Source organism: Corythoichthys intestinalis, chromosome 2 (genome assembly GCF_030265065.1).
Source record: "Corythoichthys intestinalis isolate RoL2023-P3 chromosome 2, ASM3026506v1, whole genome shotgun sequence".
Taxonomy (NCBI): Eukaryota; Metazoa; Chordata; class Actinopteri; order Syngnathiformes; family Syngnathidae; genus Corythoichthys; species Corythoichthys intestinalis.
The window spans coordinates 783,260-801,894 of NC_080396.1; the positions used below are offsets into that span (position 1 = coordinate 783,260).

The 18,635-nt window shown below is 39.3% G+C and overlaps 1 protein-coding gene across 2 annotated transcripts in view; it reads left to right on the top strand.

Annotated features, from left to right (window-relative positions):
• Positions 1-2,313: 2,313 nt before the first annotated feature.
• Positions 2,314-18,635, top strand: part of LOC130906135 (E3 ubiquitin-protein ligase Midline-1-like) — a 42,377-nt gene continuing 26,055 nt past the window's right edge. For both annotated transcript variants that reach the window (XM_057820111.1, XM_057820114.1), the window contains exons 1-2: positions 2,314-3,083; positions 14,337-14,432. In XM_057820111.1, coding sequence (XP_057676094.1) covers positions 2,382-3,083; positions 14,337-14,432 — 798 coding nt within the window. In that variant the 5' untranslated portion in view covers positions 2,314-2,381. The remainder of the gene's footprint in view (positions 3,084-14,336; positions 14,433-18,635) is intronic.

Below are 18,635 nucleotides of genomic sequence, written 5' to 3' on the forward strand. Positions count from 1 at the left end.
ACAATATAATTAAAAAGAACAATTCAGTCATGCCTCTATCACGTTTTCCTTACAAGTCAACTCATTCACTGCCATTAATAGAGATATACATCAAATCCATTTGAACCCTTTCATGCACCAATTATGATTATTTTTTTCATAAATGTTTTTATTACATTCCTATAGCACAGCAGTCTAAAACTTGCAGCCCAGGGGCCAATTGCGGCCCATGGGACAATATTTTACGGCACTCATTTCACATCCAAATGTAGTGTTGATGTTGCCCGCAAGTGTTTTACGATGGTCAAAAAAAAAAAAAAAAAAAAAGACTAAAAATAATTAATTGAAGAAGATATAAATAAATAAAATATAAATAATAAATTAAAAACGAAAATTTATAAAAGCCATGAGTAATTAAAAAATAATTCAAAATACAATTGAAAAATTACAACTTCAAAAAAACAATTGTAATAAATTTGAAAAATAAATAAATAAATGGAATACAGTGATCTGTTTTTCACAGTTAATGGGGACCAGAACCCGCCGCGATAAGTGAAAAACCACGGAGTAGCGCCCCCCCCCCCCCCCAAAAGAAAATTGTGTGTCTTCAATGTATCTATTCAGATTTAGCTTTGCAAAGAGATGCATATAAGACATGTTTTTTCATTTTTTCCCCCTAAAGTATAATAAATTAAAAAAAACTTTTATGTATTTTTTAATAAATAGTTTTAAGCACTTGAAATGTAATAATTATGATAAGTTTTAAACATGTTACTGTCCCACCGAATTATTGTTAAACAAGAATAAAGTAGAAAAATGCTTGTCTTTATTAAATGCTTCATTGGTGAGTCCACTCAAATCCACTCAAGCTGCTCACTAACACACAATGAGTTGCCACAACAACTGTTTAACAAGTTAAACGATGACTGACGCATGCGGCGCTTTGAAGCTTCAGGTTCCAGGAATCTGTGACAAGATTAAACAGGAAACGTCTGTCAATCATCGTTAACTTTAATATGCAACTCCAGTGCACTGCCTGAGCAACGAAGAGCAGGGAGTGGGAGGGAGAATGAGACAACGCGATCGGCTCGGGACAGCTCATCTGTATTTGGTTATTTTTAATTGGAAAAAAAAATCCGCAATGGACTGCGGGCGCCAAGTTTGAAGTGCGAAGCAGCAAGGGATCACTGTAGATACTAAAATTCAATCACTATAGGGAAGGTCCCAATGGCGCGCAGCCAATCAGCTCACGGAATAAGGCCACTCTCATTGGCGATCCTGTCGTGTCGGTCATAGTTGGCCTGGACTGGCACCGTGGCTTACGGTTTTTGACGTCACTCTGGGTCTGGGTCTGGGTGCACGCGTTTCTTCCCTGTTAGCTATTGAAGCCACAACTGCGATCACTTTAGTTGTTGGTAGTTTAGTTAGCGACTATTAATTTCATCACCGTAGACACACAGGAAATGGGTAACAAGAGACGTAACACGATCAAAGAGAATAGCAATCACTGATTTCCCATAACCTGTTGGTAGGAACGCTAATATGTCTCTTTCCTCGATCAAGGTGTGCACATGCAAACACGTGGAATTGGTTTAAATTGAGGGATTTTGTGGATCTGGAAAGTTTCCTTTAATACTTTGTTGAAAATTTAATTTGAGATTTGTATTTTCAATCTGAGTTTTTTCACTCAATGGCACAGACAACCTATGTGTGTTGCTGAAAAATACTTGCCACACTGTGTAAATAGGGAAATAGACGGAAAATGGAACACTCGGAGGGGCGGGCTAAAGGCTCAGAACCCGGACGCTCGATCAAGTTTGCTAACGAGAATTAAGCGTTTCTCCACGTGGCCTGATATGGTGGGGCTAGGTCATAGTAGAGGCGGCTTCGATGGTGCTCATTGGTTTTGTCACGTGTCAATCTCGTACCAGGAACCAATCACGCGCCTCGGATGAGCGCTCGTGGATATGTACAACGCCCCTGAGTCATGTACAGTATGTTCTAGTGTGAAATATTCTCGCTTGTGCCTTAAAATGAAACCACGCCTGTTTTTTTCATTTTTAAAAATCCCAACCCCTTGATGCACCGAGTGCAAAACGTGAACCGCGAAGTAGTTAGGAATTACCGTACTCCAAGGTTTAGTATTTTTCGGCCGAGTTAAATTTAATCCACTAGCAAAAGTGCGGGCAGATTTCTAATAGAACGCAAGGATTAACGCATTAGGCCGGAGGAGGCAGTCGCTAGGAAAAAAAGTGACAAACGCACTTTTCAGGTTGTTTCTGTTTGACTTGATTTTTATTTGGTGTACTAGATTGATCTTTTCCTTTCCCGCAGATATTTGCGCAGTTCCCCCGGATTTTACTGACATTACACCTCATCCCGCCCGGTTTCCCCTGAACAGGATGGACACTCTGGAGTCAGAGTTGACCTGCCCAATCTGCTTGGAGCTCTTCGAGGACCCACTGTTGCTCCCCTGCGCCCACAGCCTATGTTTCGGCTGCGCTCACCGCATCCTAGCCTCGCACTGCGCCACTCACGAACCGGTCCAAAGTATCAGCGCTTTCCAGTGCCCTACGTGCAGATATGTTATTTCCCTGAGCCCTGAGCGTGGACTGGAAGGACTCAAAAGAAACGTGACCTTGCAGAACATCATCGACAGAGTTCAGCGGGCCTCGTCTTCGGGCGGGCTTCCTCAAAGCGGGCCCAACTCGCCCGGGGAAGAAGACGGCGAGCGCTTGGCCCTGGTCCCCGTGAGCGCCGCCATGTCGAGCCCGGACACCCCTCCGGAACCGGTCCAGTGCCAGTTCTGCGAGCAGGAGCCGCCGCAGGTGGCGGTCAAGACCTGCGTCACGTGCGAAGTGTCGTACTGCGAGGAATGCCTCAGGGCTACTCACCCTAACAAGAAGCCGTTTACCGGACATCGACTTATTGAGCCGTTGCCGGGCTCGCACCTGCGAGGCTTGCAGTGCTTAGAGCACGAGGAGGAGAAGGTCAACATGTACTGTGTGACTGACGACCAGCTTATTTGCTCCCTCTGCAAACTAGTGGGGCGACACAGAGATCACCAAGTGGCAGCGTTGAGCGAGCGCTTTGAAAAACTCAGGGTGAGCATTTTCTCTATTATTTTTGCAGTTTTACCTGTTTTCAACCATGAAATGACCTGAAAGACAGGAAGTCTTTGGGAATAGGCGTATAATTTGCATAAAAAAAAATATATATATCAAAAAACTACTTTCAGGTCACAATTGGTATATTTGAAAACAAAACCGCCGTTTCTGTCAACATGCCGAAAATGGATGAGAAAAAGCATCTAGGGCTTCAAAATAGTTGAAACATCAGCCTTCGCTTTTCAGATTTTTGGCTACTGTATTTTCACAGTTTTTTTCATAGTGTGGCTGGGCCTGCGACTTATACTGTATGTTGATACTTACTCTACTTCGAGTTGGTGCAGTTGTTCAAAGAAGATACTGAAGATGTCTTAAAGTGCCTGTGACAGCATAAAAAAAATCAAATAGCATTATTATGTGAATTAGAATCATATCTTGAGACGATTCGACTATATACAACAATTTGGCAAAGAGCAGATGACGAGAAATTAGTCTTTTAATCTGCCATTTAGACCCGCCTGTCATTACAGCACTCTTGCATCCCCAGACGGAGGATGACGTCGACAGAGTCACAATTTCATCAAATTTAGCCCATTGGGGGGGAAGGTTCAGAACGAGGAAAAACCCACCCAGAGCAGAAAAATGTCATCAGCTCCAATCTCTGTACTCCAATATTTTTACAGGATATTCTTTTTATGCAAGTATTTTTCCCCAATTGCTAAATAAGTGGTATGGTCATGACAAATAACAGTCTTGTGCTAAATAGAATATGAAATATTAAAATGCATTTACTCAGTACGACAGGGCAAAATTTCTGCATAATGGTCAAAACTGCCGACTTCCTCTCCCGAATGGTATTTTTTGCGACCGGAGTCAGTCCAGCTTTTCTCATTTCCCAGCCCCGGCCGAACCGAGCAGCTTTTTCAAGTCTTATTATCACCTTTCATACTCATGTCGTACACGGCTGCGGGGTCGATCGTCTTCACCGATCGGCCAGCCCCGGCGGTGAGCAAGTTTCGGCTTGTCGTTCCCCTGCTGCGGACGGGCTGGAGTGCTCGTTGCAGGGGACGCAGCTGAAAAATGACCGCCGGACAAATCGGCCAATGTCTGAGCGGGGGTCTGCTCGTGGCCAAGCTGAGGAAAGCGCATTTTCGGCAGGCACGCCTTTATCGATCGGCGACCGTGTTGTGCGACAAGCCATGTGGCCTTCTCGGTGGACAGGGAGTATTTTCACCCACATAATGCAAGCCACCTCTCTATTAAAAAGTGTGCCATGATCCCAATATTTGACATAATTTAAAAAACATAGCTTACTGACCTCACTATGGTCCCACAGTTGTCGGACTTGTTTTGGCCATTCTCCGCAGTGAAAGGGAACTTTTTGAAACCCAGCAAGGCCGACACGCCTCTCCATGGTGCAGCAACAAAACCCTGCAGCACATTGGGCTGGCATGATGCGAAAAATAAACGAAATAGTCCGCAAAATCAGCTGAATCCGCAGTCGTTCTGCATACTGTAGTATTGGCTGTATACTGAAGATGATCACATTGGCATTCTTCGTCAATCCAGGAAGTCACTCATTTTTATGGCGCTGGATTAAAAAAATTGAACAAATAAATCAATGCTTCCACACACACATCCACGTGGTCCAGTTCATTCAGGAGCATAAAATACCGCGTGAAATGTGAAATAAACATGCTTTTTGCTGTCATAGGCACTTTAACAGGGAACAGCTGGACTCAGCCATGTTAGATGAGCTATGTCATATGGACTGTTGACACTAGAGGGCAGTCTATCCACCCAAATCAAGAACCACTAAGTGCAGACTCTTTCAAAACAAATCATTACAACACCACTCTAATTAACCGAATCCACCAAGCAGCAAAATTTGATTCGAAGCTTTTTCATTAATTGAGAATCGATTAATCGTTGCAGCACAAATTTATGTAAAAATATATTAAAATAATGGAAAAATTATTACTGTATTTTCTGGACAACAAGTCTTATATGTAAATAGTACTTATACTTGAGGCGTGTTCTCTACTTCAAGTATGTGCAGTTGTTCAAAAGTGATACTGAAAATGAAAAACTTGAATGGACTTGGTAGGGATTTGGAGTGAAATTGAGAGTTTGTTTGTTTATCTGAAAAACTTAACTGTGTTAACATATACCAGTACCTATTTAGCACTTTGTTCTCTGGTGTATTACTTCTATAATGTACTAGTATATTGTTTGTGCTTGGTCACTGGGAGGGCTAGCAGCGATCATTCGCTGCCACCGTTTCCTAGTCAAAACGGATTGGACGTTTAGCGCCATCAATGGCAGCAAATGATTGAATCAGTATTTTATAAGGGATTAAAGAAATCATTAATATCATATCACTCTGTTAAAGTACCGTATTGGCCCGAATATAAGACAGTGTTTTAAATAAGACTGAAAAAGTGGGAGTCGTCTTACATTCGGGGTCTAGACATTATACCCATTCACCACGCTAGATGGCGCCAGATATCATTGAAGCGAATGCTGAACTTGAGGAGTAATGTTCTGTCATGACAGATCTCTGCTACTCTCAAGTTTAACCAGTTTGCATTATTTTATTGCAGTGTTTTTCCTTATTCAGATTTGTTTCAAGACTACAGTTGCAGTTAGAACTCACTTTGATGGTTAATGCAGTTGTTGCAATTTTGTTGTTTTATCACAACAGATTGGTTTTAGGGCTCTCAAATGATTAAAAAATTTAATCGAGTTAATTACAGCTTAAAAATTAATGAATCGTAATTAATCGCAATTCAAACCATCTCTAAAATATGCCATATTTTTCTGTAAATTATTGTTGGAATGGAAAGATAAAGACAAAAGACGGATATATACATTCAATGTACGGTACATAAGTAATGTATTAGTTTATTATAACAATAAATCAACAAGATGGCATTAACATTATTAACATTCTCTTAAAGCGATCCATGGATAGAAAGACTTGTAGTTCTTAAAAGATAAATGTTAGTACCAGTTATAGAAATGTTATATTAAAACCCCTCTTAATGTTTTCATTTTATTAAAATTTGTAAAATTTTCAATAAAAAAATAAACTAATAGCTCGCAATTGTTGATGTCAATAATTGCACCATGCTCACTCATGGTGCTGATAGCCATAAAATCAGTTGGACCCAAGCGCCAGACGAGGGCGCCAAACAACAAAAAACAAGTAGCAAGCGGACATTACACTCTGCTGTCATTTTAATCTGTTTGAGCGGGGCATGTGCGTTAATTGCGTCAAATATTTTAACGTGATTAATTAAACAAATTAATTACCGCCTGTTAACGCGATAATTTTGACAGCCCTAATTGGTTTATTTAGATTTCAAAAACTAGAAGCCATTCATTTACGAATGTGATTGCGCTTTAGTTTACATATGTAAATGTTCAGATACTAAGATTTGAATGAGGCAAAATAACATGCTTTTTCTTTCAAATACGTATATTGTTAGAATCATTTGTTTCAGATGTACTGTAATTATTTTCTGTATAAAAATGAATTTGGTGTTCAAAAAGTCTTTTTTTCAAACTTGATTCTTGAAAAAGAGGGGGTCGTCTTATAATCAGGGCCATCTTATATTCGGGCCAATACGGTAATGATGAAAATTCTCCCCCTTCCCCCCCCCCCAAAATGGCCAAACATCAATTGAACAGATAAGACATTTTCCCAAATGAATTAACAGGTGGGATACCATCCTTTTCTGATGATTCCATCTGCGGAATTATTAGATAATTAGCATGATCACTGAGCCATGCTGGTGTGTTGTTTGTGTGCACAGAGCCACGTATACTGTGCATATATGGGGGGCCGTTAATTAATGGAGAAACAAGGCAATTTTCAAGGAGGTTGCAGGTTAATAACCTTCTGGCTGTTAAGTGGGCTTAATTGAGCATGGCCCACCAACTGCATGGTTGGGCGGAAACTATACACTCTATGTGTATGATCATTTAAAAAGAGGTTTTGCCAATTCAACAAATGAGATAGGAAAAAAAAAATCTGCATTTGCAATTTCTTTTCCAACCCTTTCAGTGTCCGTGGTTACTACATCCACGGTATTTTTCAGACTATAAGGCGCACCTTGGTATAAATCCACCAGCCCAAAAACTTACAACGAAGACGAAAATAACATATGTAAGTCACATTTTGGGGCAAATTAGATCAAATCCAACACCAAGAACAGACATGTCATCTTCAAAGGCAATTTAAAATAGAATAAAAAAACAACAGGCTAAATAAGTGTGCTAATGTTACTTGACACATAAACTACAGACTGAAAACACGTCAGGTACGTTAACGGAACATATCAATTAAGAGTTATTCAGATAACTATATCATAAAGGACATGCTAACAAGTTTACCTGCTAGTTTGTTGGCTAACTCCAAGCTTTCTTTCTGCTTCTCAATTACCAGTTTCGGCTGCATTGTTCAATAATTGCAGTTTGTAATATGCAGAATATGGTTTTCTTTTCGGTGCCATTTTGATCAACCCTTCTCAGTTTGTTGTTTTTAACAAGTTATCACCAATGTTGAAACACAGGCGTTGAGCGCCCTCTTGCGGCTTAGTGTCAAAATAAGACGTGAAATGATATAATAATGTGTTAATAATCGCTCTTAGAGTATAAATCGCACCCCTGGCCAACCATGAAAGATTAAAACTGCGATTTAGAGTCTGAAGAATATGGTATTGAAAAGTTATCATTAGTTTAACTCAGGTCACAGAGTATGTGTTTTGGGTGTTGGTAAAAGAAGAAGGTGGATATTGAACGGCAATAGAAAGATTGCTATCAGACCCGGTTAAGTTAAAAAGTTAAGCTGTGTGAGGCCACGGGATTAAAAAATGAATCCTGGAACAAAATCCACATGGGCCCCAATTACTTGAATTTATGTCTTCATTGTTCTTCTTGGCGGCTCGGTGAAAGCGTGGTTAGCGCAGCTGCCTTAAGGTTGTAAGATCAAGGGTTCAATCCCAGGCTCTGGCCTTGCTGTTTGGAATTTGCGTGACTGGTAGGCTGATTGAACACTCTAAATTGTCTCTCATTTTGAGTGTGTGTGTGAAAATGGTTGTTCGTCTCCTTGTGCCCTGCGATTGGCTGGTAACCAATTCAGGGTGTACGCCGCCCACTGCCCATAGTTACCTGGGATCGGCTCCAGCACCCCCACGCCCCTCAAGAGTATAGCCGGCTCAGGAAATGAATGAATGAATGATTCTTCTTGAAGTTGCAATGTTTTGAACTTAGAATTATTTGTCTTTATTATGAATGGATCAATTACTGCTGTTTTTAAAAAACAACAACATTTTTTCCCCCAAAATGGATCCTTCAATGAATTCATTTCATTTAAAATTATACATTTTTTCGTTGCCCATCTGACAACGTGATGTCAAATGAACTGTGAATTTGGATTTTATCTTGATGCTTTTTTTCCGAGATTTTTTTGGAGCATTTTGCACAATACTGACCATTTTCCTCACATAAGACAAAATGTAAATGTACAGTATTTAAAACTCCTAAGAAAAAACACACATATTTTACGCACCACAAAGAATAGACAGTTCTCTTTTTGGTGCATCAGCAATACCATTTTATGACCTACTATTGAATTCTGAGCAGATAATCCGAAAAAGACTTGTTTTTAAGTCTCAATAATTTTAAAGCCAAAATGTCTTCCAATTCCGAAATGAATGACCTTTAACATGTGTCGCACGCCGGTTGGAGTTTACAACGCAATCGGAAGAGATCATCTGAAGGTCAAAGTATTAAAGCGCCATCCACTTGTCCATTCATCACGGCAAAGATTTGCCCTACGGACTACACGCCGTACTGATTGCCAATTAATCACTCGGTATATAGAGACATTACATTGGCACCATTACCGGATAGGAAAATGAACCGACATTTTCTGTCTACTCACATCCATTCATATGAAAATAAATCCATTTTTCCATAAAAGTCACATTACATTTACGCCAGACAACACATTCGTTTTATTTGGCCCATCAAAAATTTGCTGAAGTTGATTAGAAATGTCCCAAAGTGCTCTTACGTGTCAGTTTTTATAATTAAAACTTCAAAATGTCCTGGCACTCATGTTTTTTTCCGTTCCATTCTGGACTCTGACAAGTTAAGGGGAAAAAATGTGACCCATTTCACGGCTCTTACTTTTGCTCTGATGTACTGTGAATTTGAGATATCGGAACGTCTCTCTCGCTCACTCTTTCACCCTCACACACACCAACAGAATGAAAAAAAAAAAAAGATAACTACGATACTTTCCTCTTTCAGTGAAAGTCTGATAAGAGTCATAGAGGTTATTGTGGTAATAGCCATCCTTTTTCTGAGATAAAATTACCCAAAGGCGCTTGGAAAAAAACATCAAACCCAGACGGTGGATGGAAGAGGGAAAACATCCAGGAAAAATGCATGTTGACTGAAATCGTCATGCTTTATAGTGTTGTTTTTCTTAGGAATCCATTATCTTTTAACAATTACCCATCAACGAGTTGCGTTCCTACGTTGGCGACGTAATTCGAATTTCCACGTATATCGGAATTAACCCTTTAACTACTCCTAAATACACCCTAAAACTCAAAATAACTATCCAAAAAACATGTATTACACTTCATATGAATAAAATAAAGTATCAATGCTAATGCATGGTGAAAAAGTTACACGCAGTATGCTGGGTTGTTCACAAGTGGAGACACAAGAATTCTTGTTTCACTGATGTTTACTGTAGTTTTACTTTTAAACCACAGACACAACGTTGAACACTTTGACCTGCGAGTGAACAAGCCGATGTGACTTACGAAGCTTATTTAGAGCTCGATTTTACCAACTTAGACGAGCTGCTGACACTACATTGTTGCTTGCTTCACCGGACTCTACTTCCTTTAGTAGAAAACAGAAAGTGACATAATTGGGTGTGCGCTCACTGTAAACTTATACATTTGACCATTTTAATTTAAGTGACATAATTGGGTGTGCGCTCACTGTAAACTTATACATTTGACCATTTTAATTTAACTTCCAAGCAAATTATTATTAAGAGTATACAGTGGCTTTTTGGAATTTCCCACATTTCTGCATAAAATCACCATCAAATGTGATCTGATTTTTGTCAAAATCACACAGATGTAAAAACAGTGTCTGCTTTAACTAAAACCACCCAAACATTAACAAGTTTTCATATTTTAATGAGGATATCATGCAAACTGACAGAAGGGGGGAAAAATAAGTAAGTGAACACTCTGCCTAAGAAGACTTAAAGAGCAATTATAACCTTTGTTATACCAAACATTTTAAGTCAGGTGTGTGCCCAATCACTGATAGTGGTTTAAAGCTGCCCTGCCCACTATAAAACACACACCTGGTAAGAATTGTCTTGATGTGAAGCATTGTCTAATGTGCATCATGGCTCAGTCAAAAGAGCTGTCTGAAGACCCGCGATCAAGAATTGTTGATTTGTATAAAGCTGGGAAAGGACACAAAAGCATCTCAAAATGTCTGGACGTTCATCAATCGACAGTCAGAGAAGTTGTCTACAAATGGAGAGAGTTCGGCACTGGTGCTTCACCCCCAAAGAGTGGCCGTCCACCAAAGATGACGCCAAGAGTTCAACGCACAATACTCAGAGAGGTAAAAAGAACCCAAGAGTGTCTGCTAAAGACTTACCGACATCACTGGCACAGTCCAATATCTCTGTGAACAGTTCAACTACTGTATCTGTAAAACTATGGCCAAGAATGGTGTTCATGGGAGGACTCCACAGATGAAGTCACTGCTGTCTAAAAAAAAAAAATTATTGCTCGTTTAATTTTTGCAAAAAAGCACTTGGACACTCCACAGAAATTTTGGCAAAATATTTTGTGGACTGATGAAACGGTAACACATGACGTCATAAGTGGAGGAAAAATGGAACAGCTCACCAACATCAGCACCTCATCCCCAACATAAAGCATAATGGAGGGAGCGTCATGATTTGGGGCTGTTTTGCTGCCTCATGGCCTGGACAACCTGCAATCATTAATGTACGAATGAATTAAAATATTTTGCTGGCAAACCTGAGGCCATCTGTCAGACAGTTGAAGTTAAAAACGGGATGGATGCTGCAACAAGACAATGATCCAAAACACAGAAGTAAATCAACTTTTTTGTTTCAGAAGAACAAAATGTTCTTGAGTGGCCAAGTCAAAGTCCAGACTTGAACCCCATTGAGATGCTGTGGCATGACCTAAAGACAGCGATTCATGACAGACATCCCAGGAATCTGACTGAAGTACAGCAGTTTTGTAGAGATGGTCCTGATCCATGTGCCAGACTGATCTGCAGCTACAGGAAGCGTCTGGATGAAGTTATTGCTGCCAAATGGGGGGGGGGGGGGGGGGGGGGGGGTGTCACAAGGTATTAAATGTGATGGTTCACTTATTTTTCCCCCTTCTGTCACTGTTTGCATATTATCCTCATTAAAATATGACAACCTATAAATGCTTGGGTGCGGTTTTAGTTAAAACAGAGACTGTTTTTGCATCTGTGTGATTTTGACAAAGATCAGCTCACATTTGATGGTGATTTTATGCAGAAATGTGAGAAGTATTTCATGGTTCACATATTTTTCAAAAAAGACTGCAAATAAGACAAAAGTTCAACGCGTTTCTACTAGGGCTGTCTAAATTATCGCGTTAACGGGCGGCAATTAATTTTTAAAATTAATCACGTTAAAATATTTCACGTATTTAACGCACATGTCCCGCTCAGAAAGATTAAAATGACAGCACAGTGTAATGTCCACTTGTTACTTAAGTTTTTTTGTGTTTTGTCGCCCTCTGCTGGCGCTTGGGTGCGACTGATTTTATGGGTTTCAGCACCACATGAGCATTGTGTAAATATTGACATCAACAATGGCGAGCTACTTTCTTGATTGAAAATTATACAAATTTTATTAAAACAAAAACATTAATTAGGGGTTTTAATATAAAATTTCTAGAACTTGTACTAACATTTATCTTTTAAGAACTACAAGTCTTTCTATCCATGGATCACTTTAAGAGAATGTTAATAATGTCAATGCCGTCTTGTTGATTTATTGTTATAATAAACAAATACAGTACTTATGTACCGTATGTTGAATGTATATGTCCAACTTGTGTCTTATCTTTCCATTCCAACAATAATTGACAGAAAAATAGATGGTTTGAATTGCGATTAATTTTTAAGCTGTAATTAACTCGATTAAAATTTTTAATCGTTTGACTGCCCTTGTATTTTTTCAATGATTTGCAAAATAAAATTTAACAAAAACCGCTATAATCCCCACCTCCGTCTCCTAATTTTTATTTTCCCTCATTTCCTCACATTCTAAATGCCAAATCTCAATTTTAACTACTTAAGAACATAGGATGTATATTAAAATTGAAGATAATGTAAACATTTACTTTTTGTTGTGCTTTTTAATAATAAAGATATAAGTAACATACATTCAGAAAAATAAGTAGAAGTGACTTACATTCCATTTCACTCTGCCTAATACATTTTGAAGATCGCCCAAACATTGACTTTTTTAAATCATAAGGAAATGAATAAGTAGCCTAACATAAATGAACAAATATAAGTCCAAAGTGCACATTGACAGCTAAGATGTTCTGAGCCTCCCCATCAGAGCAAATAAAACTAAATATGATAAATACGCCACCATAACTCTTTCCTTTCTCTTACAGATTTGATCCATTTTCTGTTGCATTGCCCCCCCCCCCCCTTTTTTTTGTGTGTTTTTTTTGCTGTTTCAGAAAACATGCACATTTGAACCAATCAGAGCAAACTATCTCTGCTGATTGCCATTGGTGTCAGCCATTTGAATGGATAAATGAGTCCAGGCGTTTTTCTTGCTGCATGCATTCGCACATTGACGTGTCTCGTCATCGTCAGACTCGGATAACTGCAGCAGCTGGGGAAACCTCCATGCCATCCGTGGAATAAAATACATGATAAATATTGGTGGAAACGGATGACGCCACACAAGCACTTTATTATGCTTGTTGTTAACACTTGTGTGTGTGTGTTTTTTTACATAGCGTTTTGACAGTTGGTGTTATATTTTCGGAATCAAAGCACCGTATACCGGAACAGCATTCCGGCCCTGAATCTTACACCGGAACTGCGTTCCTGACCGTTCCCGCCCACTTTCACCCCTGCTCCACACCAAAAAGGTTGCCGACCCCCGTTATAGATGGTAGCTTTTGCATTACACGCCAAGTTACCATCAAAATACATTCTTTTATTTTTATGGCGTTGTTCTCGTCGCGTTCTGGGCTTATCTCGGTCTCTCCTCATCACATCCATCGAGCGCCCGCAAAGCACACATTGATAAGGCCGTAAGGAACAATTTCACATGGCTTTCAAAGAAAACCTTTGTGCCTCCTCTGCTTTTAGTTGCCAGCGTGGTATTAAGGCCATCCTTTAAGCTCCCTACGAGGATCGCCCATCAACCACACAAATCCCATCCATTTAGTGGTGTGCTTACTGTCCAGTTTCATAAGGAAACTGAACAGAAAAACATAAGAAATGGTTTCTTTTCTTAGCTTGATTAAAATAGCACGAGCTATTTGAGAGAAAAAGGGACAGACATGACATCAAATCGGTTTAAACACACCCGATTTGGCAATCTCTCGGAAGTAAAGGAGACAGCTTATGCCCTTGCTCATGACAAGTATGGAGTTGATCTAAGAAAAGAAGAAGGGGGTGGGAAAGTCCAAGAAAAAGGAAGGAGGAGGACAGCGCTGACGTGCTGTCACCTGTTTGCCGGTTCGTTAGCCGCGAGCGCTGCGTGCTCTCGTAGGAGGGTAAAAAAGCTTTTGATGCCTAATTTGCCGCTTGGCCGGGTTTGCGCATGGCTTGCTGCTCACTGGAGTGGCTGTCCCATTCGGATGCTGTACTAGAGCGCAACTGTGTGTGAGCCTCAAACGGGACGGGACGGGACGAGACGGGATGAGAAGGCAGTGCAGGGATGAGGGTTATCACCCTCGTGCAGAGGTATGAAAATGCACATTCAAACTCAAATGTAGCCTCTTTGCACAGGCTCAAAAATCCATTGAAAGTGTTTTTGTTTAGTGAAGAAGCGCTCGAGTTGCTCTCTAAACTTAGTTGGCTAAGCTCTGCTCTTGTTTTTGTTGGACGGATTCCTTCTCTCACTCATGTCGACTTGGTCTTTTTCTCCAGCAAGCCTTGGATTCCAATTTGAGTAATCTGATCAAGAGGAACAACGAGCTGGAGTCGCTCATGGGGAAACTGATTCAGACTTGTCAACATGTGGAGGTGAGTTATTACATCATTAAGATTTACCGGGCTATATGATTAACTCATTGGCTGCTATTGACGGTGATAGTAAAACCAGGGTTGCTCTAAAAATGAACTGTTTTTACATTGTATACTGTTTTAACTACTATTGTAAGGGCAATTTATGTCATAAATGAACTTATTGACGGCAAGAGACGTCCAATCTATTTTGACTGGGAGGAGCTGGCAACAATAGTTCGATTGCAGTCAATGGCATTGAATGAGTAAATGCTGAGATATGTAGCTTTTACAATTGTTTACTTCTTTAGAGCGGGGGTGTCAAAGGTGCTGGCCCCCAATCCGGCCCACGGGGTTGTTTTGCCTGACAGGCACCTTGTACCTCATTCATTCTGTACATTGTTGTTTTCGTCAACGATAACGAAAATAACATTTTTTTTTCATGGCAATGACGAGACGATAAACATGTCTTGCGGTGTGGTGGAATGTACAAGTACTTCATTACTGTACTTTAGTTCATTTTTGTGTATCTGTACTTTACGTGCGTACAAGTATGAAGTGGTGCTTTTTACTTTACTACATTTTACAGCAGGTATCTGTACTTTTTAATCCACTACTTTTCAAATTGTCGCCTGCAATACACGTTACTTTTGTTTGTTTCGTTTTCATGCCTCTGGTGCAATCGGTGATCTACATGCAACTATACTGTAATTGAGCACTAGGGGCAGCAACACAAGTACACGCAAGATTAGGCAGGTAAACAAGATATTGGCTAATAAATACCACACTCTTGTACAGTAGGTGGCGGTATGCACCTGATAGTTGCTTGCAATCCGCCATTAAGCTAAGTTTTGGAGTTTTGTGCTTCTTAACTTTCTGTTTACAGTGCAGTCCATTTTATTGCTTGTTTTTTCCCCATTCTGCACAGTTTATAATAAAACAGCAATCAGTGAATTTTCTGTTTTATTCTTTGAATAATGAGTCAAATCTCTGTATGTACTGTATGTATTTATACATGGACTTCATAATAATTTTGACGGGACAAATTCCCAACACACTGCGCCACGCCTTCAAGTAGGGGTCCGTCCCACACTCCGCTTCAGTCGGTCAGTTATTCTCAAACACATGAAGCGATCCAATGCCGGATTTAGGTTGAAAAAGTACGAAAGCTGTACCGCATTCAAACACGAAGGACTATCTCAGGAGTGATTTGTTCGAGGATTCAAGTTAATTATTATATTTTTCATAACATGCATGCATTTTTAAACGTTGTGAGAAAAAAAAAATCAATAAGAGAAATTCACTGCTATGGCATTGGCATCATAAGTCGCAATATTTACGTCAAAATAAATCCTAAATGCCCGTTTTTTTGCGTTTAACCAAGTATCGAGACTGTTTTACGTTCATGTCTATAAAGAATTTCGGAATTTAAGCATTTATTCACAAGAATTTTCAACGTAAAAAGCTCTTTGTGGTGATAAGGTGGCACCACAGTGGCTTAAAGATTAGTAACACATATGACATATTTACGTAAAACAAATGCTAACCACCCGTTTTTTTGTTTTGTTTTTTGCTTTTAACCAAGAATCGAGACTGTTTTACGTTCAGTTGTATAAAGAATTCAGGGATTTAAACATTTATTCACAAGAATTTTCAACGTAAAAAGCTCTTGTTTTTCTACTTGGTCAGCCCCGGGCCCCATGTCCCGTCAATATATTATTAAGTCAATGATATATATTATATATACGTATAATTACATTTTTTTCATCAAGAGAAAATACTTTTACTTTTTACTTGTAAAAGCAAGTACTTTTACAAGAGCAAATTATTATTTCAATACTTGTACTTTTACTTAAGTAATTTTTTTTTTGCACCTGTATCTGTTCCTTTACTTCAGTAAAAAAACATGAGTACTCTGTCCACTACTGGTCTTGCGAGACTAAAACATAACGAGATGAGTTTTGGACTGACAAGATGAGAATCAGACGACAAGAATGTGACCCAAAAACTCTCCAAAACCAACAGAAAGTGAAACAAAATCGGCGGGACGTGACCAATGAACAGATACAGACCCGTACGTACCCTAAAATGACAAGGAAGTGACGCAAAATTAACTCATTGGCTGCCATTGACAACTATAGATGTCCAATTCACTTGAACTGGGGGGAACGGCTGTAGATGCTCATCTTTCAGTGCCATTGACTAGACATCCAATGGACGTGTAGCGCCATCAATGGCAGCCAGTGTGTTAATATATTTGGCCAAACTGAGTTTGACACCCTGTCTTTAGAGTTCTTAACTGAAATAGTTTCCAGTAGTCAGGGTTGCCCAATTGGGCTCTTTTCAAAGACCTGAAATGGGAGAGAAATGCATTGGATGGGTTGACAAAACTTTGCAATTTTGTAAGGAACTATTTGAAATACTTTCAACTTTTATCTCGACACCTTAATATTCCGCGACACTGCTTTAGAGGAGCATCTTCTTTGCTCTAATGCAGCGGTCTCAAACCGACTCCACAAAGGGCCGCAGTGGGTCCTGGTTTTTGTTCCAACAGATCCAGCACAAACAGTTCAACCAATGAGGTTTCTACTAACATAAGCAGCACCTGATTGCAATCAACTGATTACACTTGTAAGAAACCAGATTGGTGAAAAGGTATTTGTCTCGTTTGGTTGGAATGAAATCCAGTACCCCCTGCGGCCCTTTGAGGACCGGTTTGAGACCACTGCTCTAATGATATCTGGTATTTATCGCCTCCCAACATCTGGAGTGATGAACTGCATATAATTTCTGATTTGTAGGTACACAGTCAAATTCCAAAAAAGAGATAACATTAAAATCCATTAGATGCATTGTAATGTTGAAGTAAGTTTTGTTTTGTTGCGTATTCTGGTTTGTTTCCAATCAATTCCTCGTGACAGGTGGATTTGCATCTGCTTTTGACACCAATCTCAAGAGAAATATTTACCTAGAATGCACTTTGAATCGGCCCTGGAAAAAAGTTTATTTATTTTGATGTTTAACAATGAATAAATATCTAGATAATGATTAAATATTGTGTTTGTTGAGATGAAAACAATATAATAGTTTTAACCTTTTTGTAGACGTTTCTAATGATACCTATCGGCAAAATAGCAACGATTCCTGATTGTTTTTTTGACCATATAAAAGGATATCTTATGTTTACTGTTTGGGTGATAAGCTTTCTAATTAACTGATGTATAGACCGTCAGATATGTGATCTTTTTCTAGATCGGATGATATCAGCTGATACAATTGGATAAGTGATATGTTCACTGTTTAGATGACCATCCTTCTAATGAAGGTCAACCGATGTACAGTATCAGTCTAATATATGGATTTTTTTTTTTCAAGATGGGCAGGTAATATTCAGTATTACAGATATACTTAAATAGGATAACTGTTGTGTTCACTGTTTGAGTGAAGATCTTTCTTACATCTTCTAAAGGTCAACCGATACATGGTCTTTGTTTCAAAATCGGCCGATATATAGCAGAGTTCATTGGATGGAAACTTATGTTCACCGTTTGAATGATCTTTCTCATGAAGGTCGACCGATATATTGGCCGACTGATATATCAGGCCAATATAATGCAATAACTGTTATGTTGACTGTTTGAGTGATGATCTTTGTTAATTGTGATTTTGCACCACCTACAGGCCAGTGCTACAAAAAGAAGTAGCAGCAGAAAAAAAAAAAAAATCTTGTATACATTTATGCAATAAGTGTTTCAATTGTCTTTCATAATCAACGTGCTTTAAAAAAATAAAATAACTAATAATTCATAATAATGAATCATTCTTAAAGGGATCCACTGACAGAAAAAAATGTAGTTCTTAAAAGAGAAACGTTATTATATGTTAAACTAATTTTATATTGAAACCCCCTCGTGATGTTTTTGGTTTTATACAATTTGTAAAATTTGTTTAACTAGTAAGTCGCCATTTTTGTTGACGCCGCAGGGTGGCGAAGTCACATGGTTACGCTGCCGGGCTTCCAGAGTACGACTCCGGCGACATAAACGTGTCATCTGTTCAACCCTTTCAATTTGAACCCGAGAGGAACATTAATGAGGAGGACAGCGCTGTTGATATATCACAAAACAAGCAGCAAAAGCAAAATGAAGAAGAAAGACGGGATGAGACGAGACGAGAGTAGGAAAAAAAACCCAGTGATGCCAAACTGTGCTACACCGGCGAAAT